The following is an 18140-nucleotide window of genomic DNA, read 5'->3' on the forward strand; positions in this document are numbered from 1 at the left end:
GAGAATACTTTTTTTGCGCAAAGAAAACAAAAATAACAACTTTATTCCACATTTTCGTCAAAATAATGAGAATACCACAAAAAAGTATTCTCGTAGCTTCGTAACTTTACAGTTGAACCACTGATGTCACACGGACTACTTTGTCGATCATCTTGGTACTTTTCTGGACCTTGAACGTGGTAGTTACCTTGCTGTCTATGGGAGGGTCAGAGAGCCCTCAGATTTAATCAAAAATATCTTAAATTGTGTTCCGAAGATGAACGAAGGTCTTACGGGTTTGGAACAACACGAGGGTGAGTAATTAATGACAGAATTTTCATTTTTGGGTGAACTAACCCTTTAAATAAAGACAACTAATATTAAGTAAAAATTTATAAAATAGTTCATGTTTAACAAAATGTTTTTTTTTCTAGCTGAATAATGAGTTTATGTATGTTTATGTGATTTTGCTGAGGTAAATGTAACATTACGTGCCATATTGTTTACAAGCTGTTTTATTGACGTCTTTTTAAAAACAAGAAATCAATATTGTTAATCTAGCACTAGCACCACACATCTGACATGTTCATCTGTTGGAGTTTATCCACGTTGTGTGCACCATATGTGCCATCAGAGAAATGCTCATTTTACGCTTCTGCTAGAGTCAATGAATTCGGCCCTCCAAAACGGTTTTGGCCGAAACCGAAAATTCATTTTGGTGCAACACCATTTGCCATTATATTAGCAGTCAGGATATTAGGCATTCCCAACAAAGTATAACAAGTCTATTCCAACAGCCTTCAAAGAGATGAAATGAGAAGGTTGGACATACTTGACATTGGTGTTGGTGCAGATGATGTACTCGATCTCGTCTGAATAAGGGTTCTGGAAGGTGAAACTGCTGGTTCTGATGAGCATCCACTCTCGGTTCTTCAGCCGGAACCGATACATGACCGAGAGAACCTGCCCTTTCAGCTTGACCACCTAAACACCACAGAAGAACACAGGAGGACGGGGAACATCAGTTCACATCAGTTCACATCACATGCATTTACATCTTAGAAATTCAAACATCACATTACGCAACTGCATGTTACTTTGCGAAGAACTTTTAAAAGACCTTTTAGATAACTAATGGTGCGAACCTTGCCACTGTCGCTTTTGGCTTGCTTAGTTGGGGACCCTTAATTTCTGGCAATACTGTGGACTTGATTGTACAGACATTATTGGAAGAGAGCTGAACTGGATGATGACCACTGAATCATCAGTGAACTGACTTTAACTGAAAAATTGACTGTTTGTTACTGTCCTCTTGTATTATTGACAAACTATTTCCCTGTTTGACACTATAAAGCACAATCTGTATTGTATAAAGCGCTATATAAATAAAGGTGACCTGACTTAACTTGACAAATAAGCTAAGTACAGAGTTAGGTACAAACTAGCTAGTAATTACTGAGCCTCTAACGTGGACTTTATTATTTAAAGTAAGAACATACAAATGGCTGGTGTGACCCTACTGGGGGCTTTATTTTAATGCTTGACATGAGTGAACAATGACTGTAATCAGCGAACGAATGAGCAAAATATGACCAATCGGTTCCTACAGCAAATACCAAACCTATTATCAAAGTCCCCCACCAGGATCTAAAATTAACGCTTGTCAAGTGCCAAATGTGAACACAAATTGGCTTTAGAAATTAGGAACATGAGGAATATTACATGCTTTATGCATGAGTGATTAAATTCAGAAAACAATCAAACCCACTGCATTACAGACAACATCAATGACTAACAACGTTTACCTCAGTGGAAAATCTACCATCATTGGTTTTTCTAGGATGCATAAGGGTTATTCCCTTTCAGAACTCCATGTAGCCGATGCAAAAAAATAAGTACGAGAAGCAAGATCTCAATTTGTCATCTTCATACTTTTGTGACAAGACAGGCTCATTTTGAGCTAAAGTCAGACTCTGAACTTCATCCACATGCTCTCCACAGTCACCTCTATTGTCACTTAAAGTAATGTTTGCCCATCCAAATACAGAGATTGCTTTAGATACAAAAGCTGTGTTCAGAGAAAACAACCTTCCACTCAACAGAGCATGAAAGACAACGAGAAAGATCTTCAGAGTTAAAAAAAAAACCTGATGAAAACTGCTCTCTTAAACAGCACAGATGGCCACACTTCAAGTGAGAAAAAAATACAGTGAGTTAAAAGAAGAAAAAGGGAAACTTGACTTTTTTTGGATGTATATTCTGCTTTGAGAGAGGAAAGAGGATATGGGATATATATATTTTTTCTGCTTAGTAGTAATAAACTGAGAAGTGTACATAGTTAAGCAGTAAACAAATGCTACAGAGTTTAATATAATTGGGAAACATCAATGCAAATCATATAATCTGATATAATTCTGAGAAACAGAATTTTCAATGACTTCGATTAGGCCATATAGCCGATAGCCAATACTGATAATTATTTTAGATTATAAAGCCAATAACTGATATATTGACTGATGACAGATATCAATCTACATTGTGAGACAGATAACAAACAAAAAAAAGCTGATCTTTAAAGTTCAGATTTCAGTATTATTTCTATAATATTATAGTATTTAATAATACATAGAATTAGCTCTTATTTTTATTTCATCTTTTTTATTTTGTTTTATGTGCTTTTGTCATTTTTATTAGCTTTTGGATTCTTAAATATTTATATTGCAACTTTAAAGTTTATTTAAGCTTTAGTTTTAGTAATTCTAGTACCTCAAGTTAATTTATTTCTGTTATGTGCCAAAGTTTAGGTTTTTTAAGTTTACGTTTTTTTTCTAATATTTATATTTTATTTATGTAATATGTATATAATTTAAATTGACTTTAGGAAGCCAGGGAATTCTGGATTGTGAAATCAGGGCAGGATCTTAGATTTATATCTCTTTATGGTTTTCGTTTTCCATTCTTTTATGACAAATGGTCTCTTCATCTTCACGCGGTAAAGATTCTGTTAAGTAAGAATCCAGCACTCCGCAACATCAAATTATTTTGTGCAACCCCGTGAATGTATATTGTTCTAATCGTAATATGTACATAATTTAAATTGACTTTAGGAAGCCAGGGAATTCTGGATTGTGAAATCCGGGCAGGATCTTAGATTTATATCTCTTTATGGTTTTCGTTTTCCATTCTTTTATGACAAATGGTCTCTTCATCTTCACGCGGTAAAGATTCTGTTAAGTAAGAATCCAGTAGTCCGCAACATCAAATTATTTTGTGCAACCCCGTGAATGTATATTGTTCTAGTCTTTGACATCTGCCGAGACTCAATATCGAAACTACAGGCCAAGAATAACACGCTTTCACCGTCTCACTACGCATAAATTGTCGGCTTTTGTTCTACTTGGCTTCAAAAGTAAAAGATAAAACACAGATAAGACTCAGAAACAGGTGTGTGTTTGCGGACGCCGCCGCGTGTGTGTGTGGTCTCGAGTTTTGAAGACATCCAGTTATCTGAAGGCTTTTCTGGATGTCAGCCAGAGGGGTCTTTATCAGCCGTCAACAGACCTACGCAGAGAAACAGGCAAAAGTACTTTGACAAATCTCTTTGTGGCGTACCTGACCACTCAACCTTGGCCTTCCAGGAGAAGTGAGGTGGAGGATTTGAGGGGCTTTTAAGAAGCGAAGCACGTAATATAGAGGGCACAATCATCTAGGGAGTAAAAACACTGCGCCCACCCTTCAAGTGCCCACAATATTATCCCGAGGTGGAATACCAACACACACACACTCACACACACACACACACACACACGGTTGGCATAAATGTATGTGGACATCAGGATGTGAAGAGAATACTGATGATAGCTGTGAACTCACAGACAGGAAGTTGAAGACAAAGAAAAAGGGGCCAAAAAGACCAAAAGCTGGGGAAATAAAGAGCAGGATAAAAGAAAAACTGAGTTTTTGTAGAAGACCAAAGATAAGGAGACAGGATGAGATGCTCTTTACCTCATTCTGTATCCTTATCTTTGGTCTTTTACAAAAACTCAGTTTTAAAATTAAAATTAGTATTAAAATTACTAGAACTAATACTGAACAAAAAACTAAATTTAAACTAACTATATATATATATATATATATATAGAACATGAACGACACAAAAATAACATTAATAACAAAGAAAAAAGATACAAAATGCCAGATAGGAAGTTAAGGATAAAGTAAAGGGGCTGGAAAAGAGTGAAAGTCAGGAAAATAAGGAGCAGGATAAAAGAAAAAAGGCAGATTTTGTAAAAGACCAAAGATAAAGAGATGAGGTAAAGAGCAGGAAAAGAGGTGATCCAACAGGAAGAGCGAGAGGAGGAAATCAAAAAGACCTTGTGAAGAGCACCAGCTTGCGGTTTAATTGGCAGCGGGATACAAAAACAGAAAAACAAACAACAACAGCTGCAACAGAGAAAACCTCTTCAAATGGCATCCAAACAGAAGACTATGGAAGCGACCACTCAACCACTCTTCAATGTTCTCAGCAGGTACTCGACAGACTCAAGAGAAACTCTCATCGGTGGCCAATCAACACGTATTAACTGATGGAGACTTTCAGCTACTGGTACTGAATGACTAACCAAACAGCACTCAAGTTCACTTCCTAGTGCTGACTGGAGCGGGGAAGCAAAGGATCGTGGGGCGAGAAGAATATGTTTTTACTGGCAAGCAATGTTTCACATAATGTCAGCCCAGAGCTCAGAGTTTGCTCTTTCACAGCTCTGGAGTCTAAAAACCGATAAACGCCACTTTAAAAAAAAATGAGCTGATTGCCGTGTATATATATTACTGTTTCTGTTGTCAGACAACAGAATAAATATTAAATAGTGACTGAAATGCGGCCCTTTAAGACTACATAACCAGCTCTCCCTTCCAAGACGTTAATCTGCACAAAAATCCTGCTTTATATTTGAGCCATCGTCTGATGAAATGAAACGCACATAAGAAAAGACAAGACACAGACAATTCCTGTGCTGTGATTTCGGCTATATTTGCATGTAAAATTAGAGAAGCAACATAATATCTATTTTAACTGAAGGCGCTGCTCCTCTCAGCCGTTCGCTGTACAGAGCAGACGCAGAGAGAGAGGTGTGTGCGCGCTGACCTCGCGCCGTTGCGTCAGTACCAGCGATCACAGAGACTCGCTAAGGTTTGTCCAAGAAGTCGCTAGATTTGTCGCTAGTCGCTTTTTTGGAAAAAAAGTCGCCGGGGGGTCTGAAAAGTCGCTAAATCTAGCGACAAAGTCGCTAAATTGGCAACACTGATCAGCGCGCTGTATTCAGGTCAGGTGACAAGGTTAGTTTCACTTTGAAAAGACGTGCTAACAGAGGAATTTTGTCAAAGCTGACTAAAAGTGATCGAGGATGGATAATTTCAACGAACTTGATGAACCTGTGATATCTTCTTCAGGGCGAAAAAGGAAAATAAAAGCTGGAACGTTTTCACGGAAGCAACAACCCAACTGCAGTTTGATTGATATTACTTGGAATGCGCAACAAAAAAAACGTGATTTCTGAAAAAGTTATCGGTTTTTACAAATGAACTCTTCAATTATAGTTGACATTCAGTGAGCCTTGAGCTATAAAATTAATGTGGTCAGCAGCTCAGATCAACTGCTCGTGGGAAAAAATCATGAGAAATGCTAGAGTTCATATTGAGATGTCTGGTTTATGATGCAGACTTGACAAATCTGAGCATGGTTTGAGAGATCTTTAAACTAGGAGATGCATGTGAGATTGTGTTTGCATGTGTTTTTCTCAGGATATCGGAGAATCATGGCTTGGATTCATGTCTTCTTCAGAAAGAAGTTCAATCTCAATGTGAAACACCTCAAATGAACTACATGACGTGGCATTTTCTAATGCTCTGCATTTTTAAATAGTTATTTTTGAAGAACCTGTCTGTTGCATTCATTTGTGCTTTGTCTTTATTACGTTTTTTCGAAAGCGAATGTCTTGATGCTAGATTTATGAAAATCTTAAAGAAGTTAAGAAATATCTTAAGATAAATTGTAGGAAGTTCGTAAAAATGTTCCTAAGGGCAAGTTCTCAAATATTTCCTTAAAAGCATCTTATTTTTATTTTTTTATTTTTATTAAGAAGAAAATTATGGCTTTGGCGTTATCTGATTATATGGTGATTCTTATATAAGACGAATTTTATAGAAGAAGAACATTATTCTAAAGAATGTTTCGTGAATCCAGCCCTAGGAGACTCCATTAGCTCTCATTTTATCTTGAAGAGAACATCGAGAGATCTCATTTATGATGTTTCTTTCCTACAGGATCACAGTGCTGATGACTGTGTGTGTGGGACTGGATCACCGCTGGTGGTTGGGTTTGTTTTTGTTGGTGTACCTGCTGGAAGCTCTCTCGCAGGTGGCTCTGGTCCTCTGGGTGGCAGAACTCCAGAATGTCTTTGCCAAGAAGATCCTGTGCAAATCCAATAAAAAGAACAAGAGTCATATGAATTTGATATGAACTTGATTTGCACAAACTCTTTGTACTTTTAAACACAGAGCACAGACAGCATCAGGGTCATAATGAATAATCATTAGAAAATGTTGACTATTTCAAAAATAAGCCTCAATATTCTCTATTATTCAGAAAACAGCCTGACTTGTCTGACTTGTCATGAATCTGTGATTGAGGTTGAAGTATGTACTGCATTCCAAATTCAAATTATTGGACAGAGTTGTTCCTCTCGCCCCCTCCTCCTAAGACATGATGCTCACGCAGGTTGCCAGATTGAGGACACGCAAAAGGAACAAGCGCAGTTGTCAATGGAAGGCGACGAGACCTAAATTGTACGTAGATGAGATGCCTCTGGTTATAGTGCTTTTTAGATGGATGCTGAGGCTTTTTAGGTTGGGTAGAATCTGCGATCTCTGATCCAGTTTGTTTGATGGTTTTCATTGCTGCAATACTCGTATTTTCTGCCAACTGGTAACCCGGGGTTTCAAAATACTATTGGGTAAATTGGCAGTGGGCGGAATCACACAGACCAAAACAAAAACAGACATTCCGACACAGAACACACATTTCCAAGTACAATAACTGGCTGTTGCATGTTTTTTTTTGTAAAAACAAGTATGTGAACTTAGCAGTTTCCTAAATATCTGCAAACATATTATGGTATTTTTATGCTTCAGTGCAGTCAAAAAAATTACATACAGCACCTTTAATATAAAGTTGCATGTTGAATGAAACTGACCTGAGGCTGGTAGCCAATCACGTTGATGCAGCGAGGGTCCACGAAAGTGATAATGCCATCTGAGTTGTGGCGGGAAAGGAATTCCGTCGGCACAGAGAGTCCGTTCATATCCATGGAAACTGGAGAACTGGTCACCTGAGAGACAAGATAAAGGGGTTTTTACAAAATCAGAATATTCAAACAAACAGACACATGTTTTGTAGGATAGGATTCATAGGATTATGAAATAATTAGTTATAGTTGTCTATGCACATTAAGATGTGGGAAGGTATTTACTGAATAAAAATCACATTTAAATGCTAGACATATCAAAAAGACATGGATTAGACATATTTTGAAACATTAAGATTTCAAAAGTTGAAATAGTTTTCTGCAGTGACCCTGAGTATAACAAGTGAGTTTGTTATTTGAGAGATGACATCGTGCTTTTTTTTATAATGAAAGATTAATTAAGCTTTCAGAAATATTATGTGACAAAAAATTTAGGTTTAGGTAAACGTCAGAATCAACATATCCTAATACATCTTCTGTCCAGATTATGTATTACATACATTCTGAAATCTCAGACTTATCAGAACTCATCAATATAAATTAAATACTATATTCCAAAGGGAGAATCAATGATCTCTGATGCATTTGTCTTTAATTCAACTTGATCTATGAAGCTGTATTAAGAAACAATGCAATGTTGTTGCATGCATGTGTACAACAACACTTGAAGATGTGGGTTGTTGCTAGGTGGTTGGTATGTAGTTTAGGAGTGATTTTAGCAAGTTAAGTTTGCTAGCGTGTTGTGGAAGCTTACAAATATGTTGCTATGTGGTTACTGGGGTGTTCTGGATGGTTACTAGCCTGTTGCTATATGGTTGCCAGGGTGTTTTAGTTGTTAGAATGTTGCTATGCGGTTGTTAGGGTGTTCTGGTTGTTAGAATGTTGTCATGCGGTTGCTAGGGTGTTCTTGTTGTTAGAAAACTGCCATGCGGTTGCTATGGTGTTCTAGTTCTTAGAATGCTGCCATGCAGTTGCTAGGGTGTTCTAGTTTTTAGAATGTTGCCATGAGGTTATTAGCATGTTCTAGTTTTTTAAATGTTGCTATGCGGTTGCTAGGGTGTTCTACTTGTTAGAATGTTGCCAGGCGGTTACTAGGGTGTTCTAGTTGTTAGAATGCTGTCATGCGGTTGCTAGGATGTTCTAGTTTTTAGAATGTTGCCATGCGGTTACTAGGAAGTTCTAGATGTTAGAATGTTGCCATGCGGTTGCTAGGGTGTTCTACTTGTTAGAATGTTTCCATGCAGTTGCTGGGGTGTTCTGGTTGTTAGAATGTTGCCATGCAGTTGCTAGGGTGGTCTAGTTTTTAGAATGTTGCCATGCAGTTACTAGGATGTTCTAGTTGTTACAATATTGCCATGCGGTTGCTAGGGTATTCTATTTTTTATAATGCTGCCATTAAGTTACTAGGATGTTCTAGTAGTTAGAATATTGCCATGCAGTTGCTAGGGTGTTCTAGTTTTTAGAATGCTGCCATGAGGTTACTAGGACGTTCTAGTTGTTAGAATGTTGCCATGCATTTTCTAGGATGGTCTAGTTGTTAGAATGTTGCCATGTAGTTACTAAGGTGTTCTAGATGTTAGAATGTTGCCATGCAGTTGCTAGAATGTTCTAGTTATTAGAATGTTGCCATGAGGTTACTTGGATGTTCTAGTTTTTAGAATGTTGCTTTGTAGTTGGTAGGGTGTTCTAGTTGTTAGAATGTTATGTGGTTGCTAGGATGTTCTAGTTGTTAGAATGTTGCTATGCGTTTGCTAGGGTGTCCTAGTTGTTAGAATGTTGCCATACAGTTACTAGGGTGTTCTAGTTGTTAGAATGTTGCTCTGTGGTTGCTACAGTGTTCTAGTTGTTAGAATGTTGCTCTGTGGTTTTCATTCATTCAATACACTTTATTGTCCCCAATGGGGAAATTTGTCTTGGACCCTGGAGCCCGCATACACACACTGATCAGCATTACATCACATAAAAAAATCCACATAAACAAAAATCTAGTTTTTTAAATGTTGCTATGCGGTTACTAGGGTGTTCTACTTGTTAGAATGTTGCCATGCAGTTGCTAGGGTGTTCTGATTGTTAGAATGTTGCCATGCGGTTGCTAGGGTGTTCTACTTGTTATAATGTTGCCATGCAGTTACTAGGATGTTCTAGTTGTTACAGTGTTGCCATGCGGTTGTTAGGGTATTTGTAGTTTTTAGAATGCTGCCATGAAGTTGCAAGGGTGTTCAAGTTTTTAGAATGCTGCCATGAGGTTACTAGGATGTTCTAGTTGTTAGAATGTTACCATGCATTTGCTAGGATGTTCTAGTTGTTAGAATGTTGCTATGTGGTTGCTAGGATGTTCTAGTTGTTAGAATGTTGCTATGTGGTTGCTAGGGTGTTCTAGTTGTTAGAATGTTGCCATACGGTTACTAGGGTGTTCTAGTTGTTAGAATGTTGCCATGCAGTTACTAGGATGTTCTAGTTGTTAGAATGTTGCTCTGTGGTTGCTAAGGTGTTCTAGTTGTTAGAATGTTACTATGTGGTAGGTAGGGTGTTCTTGACAACTGCTATAGTGTTCCGCTTGGCTGCTTGATTGTTACTATACGGTTTCTATGGTGTTCTAGAGAGTTACAAGCATGTTGTCATGCGGTTGCTAATATCTATGTTTTTGTTGCCATATATGTCAGAGATCCACACATACCTGCAGTCTTCCAATCGCAACCAAGCAGTATTTGCTGGTTTGACCTGCTTCTGTGTCTTCATCCGGGATGGTCATGCCTGGAAAAGTCACAAGAGCAGTCATTTGTCCAAACAAACACTAACAGCAGACTGAAAACATGTGGAGATCCTGATGACTAACATGTTTATTCCTACATAATTTTCTAATGAGATGCTCTGTTGCAACAGCACACAAGGACCTGTTTGGGAATCTTTGCGCAAAAACGTCTCTTCGATTCCACTAATAGCATCTGCTTGATATTTTTGTCCACGTCTCCTTGACTCATCAGGAGTTTGTTCATGCATAATGACTTATTTCAGTTGCCCAAAACCAGTAGCAAAGCGGTTATTGTTCCTGGACGCTGTCGTGCCGTGTTTATTTGGAGTAAATGGGACATGAAGTCACGGCAGATGGGAATCAGAGCGGAGGAGCGATTCCTATCCTGGAGTTTGTTTAAGCAGGAACATGAATCTCTTTTTAATTACTTTAATGATTTCTCATCGACACACTTCCTACTTTGCCTTGATTCATAACTATTTAAAGACTTTCTATAAATGAATAAGAAAAACACAACTGGAACCAAGGCCACTGAAAAACTCTTGCACTCCGACTGCAAACCGACTTCTCAAGGTTAAACTGATTCAAACCAGTAACTTTTGAGTCTTTTAGACCAATTCATTTAAAGAATCGCTTCATAAGACTCTACACTTGTCACACTTTATGTTTGCTTTTTATGCATGCAGCAAATATATACAGTACAATATAAATACAGAGAGACATATGGTCAATTTATTGTCTCATTGTCATTATTTCATGGTCTGTTCCCACATTCACACTGCAAACTGTCACCTCGAGTAAAATACAACTCAATTCATCAGCGGCGCATGGCGGTGCAGGGAACACTAGTTCGCAAATCTAATGACTCTGTGCTACAAATAAACAGGAACGGAATATATATCACTGAATAAATGACACATTCAGGAAAAAAAAACCTTCTCTACAAACAGGCTGCATACTATGGACAGATGCACCGATGGTTTGAATTAATTTACTGCCTTTAATTTGCACAAACTGACATTATACAAGCAGACAGAATTCATTTGGTCGCATATCAAAGTAATAAAGAGCACATAAAGTCTTGTGTTTGTTATGCAAACGCTATGAAACTGATCAACAATGCATATCGGGGACATCTGGTGAGGCCAGAGCACTTCCTAATTACGTTAATGCAGTGATTACCATTCAGTGTGATGAAAACGATTCGAGATGTCTTTGTTTAGATCACCACATTCCGATATGACACCATAATGGCTGACAATCAAGTGTTGCGGGTTATTTTTATCCTTACTTTGTGCCACTATGCAACAAACAGGATGTCCAGCATGTGCAATTAATTTTTACGACACACACATTTGTTGGAGATGCGCTTGGGGGATACCTGGACAACCTCCAGCAAAGATATGAAGCTAAAAGTTCACATTTTTGAATTCAGGGTTGCTCAATTCTATTTCTTCTTTTCTCACTTCACACATGCTGTTGTGCTAATAGGAATCGCAGGCCGGGGGGGATTTTGCATGCCGGTGTCATATGGGAGTCATCCAAAACTCCAGACAGTTCTGCCGACTGAAGGATTCTAACAGAATTTAACACCGAATTCCAGAGTTCTGATAGTTCAAGGAGTTCAAACACATGTTTCAAACAATGTGTTCCATTAGGCTTCGGATTGTGAGTTGAGGACTTAAGCAAAACACATTCATAATATTGCTACTACTCATTTGTACTCAGATATTGAGTAAAAAATGTTTTTACTAATATTAACAAGTGGAACTTGTTGAACTGGTTCCAAAAAAGATTCACTGAATCATTTGCATCACTGCATGCTGATGTTAAATGCAAACTTAAAGGAATAATTCACCCAAAAATGAAAACTGTCATCTTTTAATTACCTTCACGATGCTCCAAACCCATAAGACTTTGGTTAGTCTTCAAAACACAAATTAAGATTTTTTTAAATTAAGTTTTAATGAAACCTGAGGTCCTGAATCAACGAGCACAAGACGCATGGGTGAGCTTTGCCATTATGTCTTCGCTACGTACTGTATGTGTGTTTATCAAATAAGTCTGTTCATCATATTTCCATATACATGAAATATTATACTAGTCTCAAATCAACTTTTAGTTACTCACTCCACAAACCTGGTACACTTCTGAGTATTTGTTTGTTTGTATGCTTCTCTCTGATTCAGTGGCTTTGGACTGACTGTGTTTGAGTGTGTTTGTGTAAGTACCCGCTGGCGGCCAGGCCTTGATGTAGCCGGTACAGTGCACAACAGAGTACTGCGCCTCCCCCTCCTTAGATGGGCCAAGACCATTCCTGTGAACGAAAGAGACACACAAAGAGAATGGAACCAACAAAACATGTCTGGTACTCGTATTTGGTACTTTAAAGTTGGCATTCGGGACATTTGAGGATTACGTTTTGCAGGATCTGATTTGGAAAGCCGGCACGAACCTCAGCAAAAATGTTCCCTTTAGCATTTCACATCAAAACAAAACACAGAAGCACAACAACAACACGACTCCATCTGCACACATCAAGATGATTGCAGTTCTGCTTTCCTAAAGCTTGTATTTCAATACCATTTTCAATTCACTGCTGTTTAAAAGTTTGGGGTTGGTAAGATTTTATGTTTTTATGTTCTTATGCTCACCAAGGCCGCATTTATTTGATCAAAAATACAGTAAATTATTAAATAATATTACTATTTAAAATATCTGTTTTGTATTTGAATATATTTTAAAATGTAATTTATTCCTGTGATGCGAAGTTGTATTTTCAGCATCATTCCTCCAGTCTTCAGTGTCACATGATCCTTCAGAAATCATTCTGATATGCTGATTTGCTGCTCAAGAAACATTTCTAATTATGATCAAATATTGAAAACCATTTGCCATTTAATATTTGTGTGGGGTTTTTTTTCTTCAGGATTCTTTGATGAACAAAGTTCAAAAGAAGAGCTTTTATTTGAAATACAAATCATTTGTAACATCATAAATGTCTTTCCTATTATTTTTTTGATCGTTTCAATGCATCCTTTTGTATAAAAGTTAATTTCTTTCAAAAACAATCTTACTGACCCCAAACATTTGAAAAGTAGAGTACATTAAATTTCAGTTTAGTTTTAGTACATTTTGGTAACACTTTAGTATAGGGACCAATTCTCACTATATACTAGTTGTTTATTATTAGCATGCATATTACTAGCATATTGGCCGTTTATTAGTACTTATAAACCACATATTAATGCCTTATTCTGCATGTCCATATTTTAGATCCCTTAATCCTACCTAAACTTAACAACTACCTTACTAACTATTAATAAGCAGTAATTAGGAGTTTATTGAGGCAAAAGTTATAGTTAATAGTGAGAACTGGACATTAAAATAAAGTGTGACCTAAATATTAGTTTCAGTTTAGTTTTTATTTCAATTTCTATTTAGGTTTAAGATATTTCATGCAAGTAATGCAATTTCTATGTGAATAACACCAACAAACAGAATTGTAAATAATTTTATATGTCAAAACATAATGAATTGTAGCACTGACACATTGAAATTTATTTTTAACACTGAAAACAATGTAGAGACTTTAAGTAATTAAACATGATCAGCAAAAATATTCATTAAAAATAATAGTTTAGGAGATATTAGAAAAGCGAGGGCAAACCAAATTTGCACATTATGGACTCTGAATCAGACTTTTTTGTTCCATCCATTAATACTAAAGACGTTGTGTGCCTTTCTCATAATGTTCTTCATGTGCAATCCGATCCCCCTGTCAAATCAGTCAAGATTAGATTAAAATAGTACGTTTACTTTGCGTTAATTCATTTATTTTTGTTTATTTCAGATTTGGGGTCCAACTTCTAGCTATGTCATGCCATTTATTATTTAAATCTCGTTCATGAGCTGCAAGAAACACCAGGTCATGGGTTTGATTCCCAGGGAAAACATGTAATGATAAAGAATATTCCTTGAGTGCACTTATGCAAGTCATTATGGATAAAAGCATCTACCATTTCATTATACATAGTAATGAAAATCAATATTTTTTGTTTTCGATTTAGCATCAACAATATCCTTCATCCACACTGGCCCCTCTCACCTCGTTTTGTGAACTGTACGACACTTTTGTACAAACGCTTGACACACGTACGCCATTTATCAACTAGACATCTGCAATGCACTTTTCTCTCAGATGTTCCTGGAAGAGGTGATTCCTGCATTCCAGAGCTGTCAAAACCCGCAAAACACACAGCGCTGCAAGTTTGATGTAGACCAACAAACCGCCTGCCGCAGAGAGGAGGCCAGCGGGTTAAACATCAGGGTCAAAGGGCAAATTACAGGAGGAATGAACAGGAACATTGGCGTTACATTCTTAGGAACAAATTCTAAGAATTTACTTAAAGGAAGCTAAATTCCTAGAAGTTGTTCACGTAACGGCAAATGTTCTAATTGACACCGAAAAGTGTCGCAAGACAAATTGTGGTTCAGATAAGAGTTTATTTAATAAACTGAGTGCTGCTACTTTCATTGTTTCAAGACTTACCATTATACCATGTTCAAAACAAACAAACAAAAAAAAAAGTGAAAAGTTGCTGGTGTGACTGATGTATTCAGGTTCATTCAGTCATATTAAATTACATTTTTTGACTTAAATCAAACTAGTTAATTTGTATGTTACCACATCAAACAGATTATTAGGTTACCTGACAAAACATGTTCTCAGAGTAATACCATGGTACTTTTTTGTTAGTTTAGTTTTTAATGGGTTTGATTGCATGTGTAAGCCAAAAAAATTTGAACTAGCAATGTAACGTACTACTGCATAAGTTCTGTTTTGAATTAGAGGATGTTTGGTTAATAGTTTGGGGTTGAATAACTGCAGAATTGGGTGAAAATTTGAAATTTAAAAACTGCTTCGGGGAAAAAAAGAATTCTTACCTGTATCGCTTTCTCATGCTGGACAACCGATTCAGTGAAATATGATCCAGTGGAGCATTGCCACACCTAAAGAAACATATAAAAACAGTTAAATTATCATCATAAATGGATAAGAACACAAATACAATGTACATTTTTGTTAAACATTAAAGTTTGGAAACCTCAAATTAAATAGGTTATTTATGAAAATAAAACGATGAAAAAAAAAATATGAAAAAAGCAAAGAAGATTCTGATTAAATAAAATGTACTCAAGGGCTGTATTAACCAGAAAGTAATGTAACAAACAAACAAACAAAAAAGAGGAAATAATGACAATTCAATTTTTTTGTTAAACATTAAACTTTGGAAACTTCTACCTAATTATATTTATACCTAGTTATGACATTAATGATCACTATAAAAAAAATATTGCATTACTATTATAATAATGATACAAAGTTTAAAAGAGCAAAGATTTAGAATAAATAATGTGATATATTTTTTTTAAAGAAAAGCCTGACAATTCAAAATTTTTGTTAAACTTTGGAAACCTCAACTTAATTATTGCCACTTATGGCACAAATTATCACTTATTTTAATAAAAAAAAAGATTTTATCATTTTATCGGTTCATGATAAAAAAAATCAAATATTAAGTTCCTTAAGTGTAGCACAACCAGCAAAGAAGATTCAGATTAAATAATATGTACTCAGAGTTTGCGTTAACTAGAAAATAATTTAATTAATTAATAAAAGATTGACACTTCAGTCATTTTGACAGATAAAAACAAGAATACTTAAAAAATAAAAAATAAAAGCTAAAAAAAGGTGATTTTTACAAGTCAGTTCAAAGTGATAACTAATAATTATTTACAGCACAAGCACTGATGTATGCTAGTTACCATATCATGACTATATATAGCTGTTATTATTTGAATCCAGCTAGCAAAGACAGTAAAGACTACATGAGTGACCTGAAATCTCTGACCCTGTTGAGGAGTAAAACAGTTCACATCTGTTCCAACTTGAGCTGTTTATCTCCCAAAATCCCTTCCATTCAACCTGGCAAGACAGTCTGTCTTTGTCAAATAGGTTGTCCAGTGTTCGTGAACGCAAGTTATGCAAATAAACAGCACGTACGTTTTTTGGATGACAACAAGTAAGCAAGCATCCCTCAGAGTTGAGTCATGATATCTAATAGCATTAAAACATTGTGTAAGAACTTCCAAAAACGACGATCATGTTTTCGAAGGGTTCTGTTTATCTCAAGCGTTTTTACACACACTCAACAGATGCGCTCATTTGCTGGCATGTGGTTTCAATCTGTCAAAGAGCCACAAATAGAAAACGTTAAACATGAGCACATTCTTGATGTCGCTAACTCTCATGTTTATGTGCTGAAGGAAGCACAAAAACACATGCGGCTTAATCATACGTTATGTTGGAATTTGCTCGTCATGGTTTGTGACTTAAACTAGGACGGACATTCGAAACTAATTTCGGGAAATGCATGTTTGCATCTGTTGCTAGCCTAAAAAGAGACCGTTTCAAAACAACATTATGAATGAAAACACCTTCTAAACATACTGCAGGAAGGACAGGAATGCTCAGCAACAACAACAATCAAGTTTCTGTTCGCCTCATTGCTGACAAATCCAATTATTAATGCATTTTGTTGTCTTGAAAGTTCATGGAGGCTTTAAAATGAAACAGTAAAATTATATTGTTATCCTCAAAATAAAAGACGTAGAAAAAAAACACTTGGATAAAAAGGTAAATATTTCATACAGGATCATAATGAAGCAGTTTAGGACAGAAACGTGCAGAGACTCTATTAATGTTGTGCAGATTGACAGTGATTCTATAACACTTTCATTTTAAGTAGTGGCAAAATAAACATATAGGTGTGAATTTATTTATAAGTAGTGATATAAATGTTATACAATAATAACCTTTTTAAACAAACAATAAAATCAATTTGTTGAGAGTGGCATCCTAATATCTAGAAAATGGACGATGAGGATGGTTCGTGGTTTTACTGACGACTGCTTCTCTAATCTCGTGGAGTTCTACACGGGATTCACAAAGCGCTTGCTCTTGAAAGATGAGCTCAATACCCAGTTTATTTGGACCAGCTGGCTCCACTGAATCACAACCTGTATGTATGATAAATAATAGAAGTTCATATTTTATATTGAGCGTTCAAAAATACAAAACTATGGCAACGGGCGTATCATTTCTGACACACGCTGTATGCAGTAGACCAATCACAACTGACTGAGCCATCTGACCAATCAGAGCAGAGCAGGCTCACAGAAAGGAGGGGTTTAGAGAGACCGAATCTTAGAACTGCTTCGAATGAATCGTTTGAGAATCGCTGGAAAATGAGGTGATATTAAATACATATATTAAAGGGGTGGTTCAGTGTTTTTTTTCTAGGCTTGATTGTGTTTATGGGGTGCAGTCTAACATGTTAATGCTTAGTTTTTTAAAAAACGCATTATTTTTCACATAATTTACCTTTATTCCACACTGCTCTGTCCCTTCTCTTAAACACCCTGATCATTTCCTTCTTTTATGAAGCCCCTCCCTCAGAAATAGGCGATGGGCTCTGATTGGTTAGCTAGCCCAGTGTGTTGTGATTGGCTAAACCGCCTCTAGGTGCAGAGACTCTATTAATGTTGTGCAGATTGACAGTGATTCTATAACACTTTCATTTTAAGTAGTGGCAAAATAAACATATAGGTGTGAATTTATTTATAAGTAGTGATATAAATGTTATACAATAATAACCTTTTTAAACAAACAATAAAATCAATTTGTTGAGAGTGGCATCCTAATATCTAGAAAATGGACGATGAGGATGGTTCGTGGTTTTACTGACGACTGCTTCTCTAATCTCGTGGAGTTCAACACGGGATTCACAAAACGCTTGCTCTTGAAAGATGAGCTCAATACCCAGTTTATTTGGACCAGCTGGCTCCACTGAATCACAACCTGTATGTATGATAAATAATAGAAGTTCATATTTTATATTGAGCGTTCAAAAATACAAAACTATGGCAACGGGCGTATCATTTCTGACACACGCTGTATGCAGTAGACCAATCACAACTGACTGAGCCATCTGACCAATCAGAGCAGAGCAGGCTCACAGAAAGGAGGGGTTTAGAGAGAC

At 36.5% G+C, this 18140-nt stretch overlaps 1 protein-coding gene across 3 annotated transcripts in view; it reads right to left on the reverse strand.

Moving 5' to 3' along the window:
* Positions 1-18140, reverse strand: part of LOC107709505 (aryl hydrocarbon receptor nuclear translocator 2-like) — a 78273-nt gene that overhangs the window by 41158 nt on the left and 18975 nt on the right. For all 3 annotated transcript variants that reach the window (XM_016513997.1, XM_016513999.1, XM_016513998.1), the window contains 6 exons: positions 14983-15048; positions 12267-12352; positions 9961-10037; positions 7233-7367; positions 6377-6451; positions 812-963 (listed from right to left, as the gene is read on the reverse strand). In XM_016513997.1, coding sequence (XP_016369483.1) covers positions 812-963; positions 6377-6451; positions 7233-7367; positions 9961-10037; positions 12267-12352; positions 14983-15048 — 591 coding nt within the window. The remainder of the gene's footprint in view (positions 1-811; positions 964-6376; positions 6452-7232; positions 7368-9960; positions 10038-12266; positions 12353-14982; positions 15049-18140) is intronic.

The sequence above is a fragment of the Sinocyclocheilus rhinocerous genome, unplaced genomic scaffold, assembly GCF_001515625.1.
Source record: "Sinocyclocheilus rhinocerous isolate Xijiao unplaced genomic scaffold, SAMN03320098_v1.1 scaffold1467, whole genome shotgun sequence".
NCBI classification, from domain to species: domain Eukaryota; kingdom Metazoa; phylum Chordata; class Actinopteri; order Cypriniformes; family Cyprinidae; genus Sinocyclocheilus; species Sinocyclocheilus rhinocerous.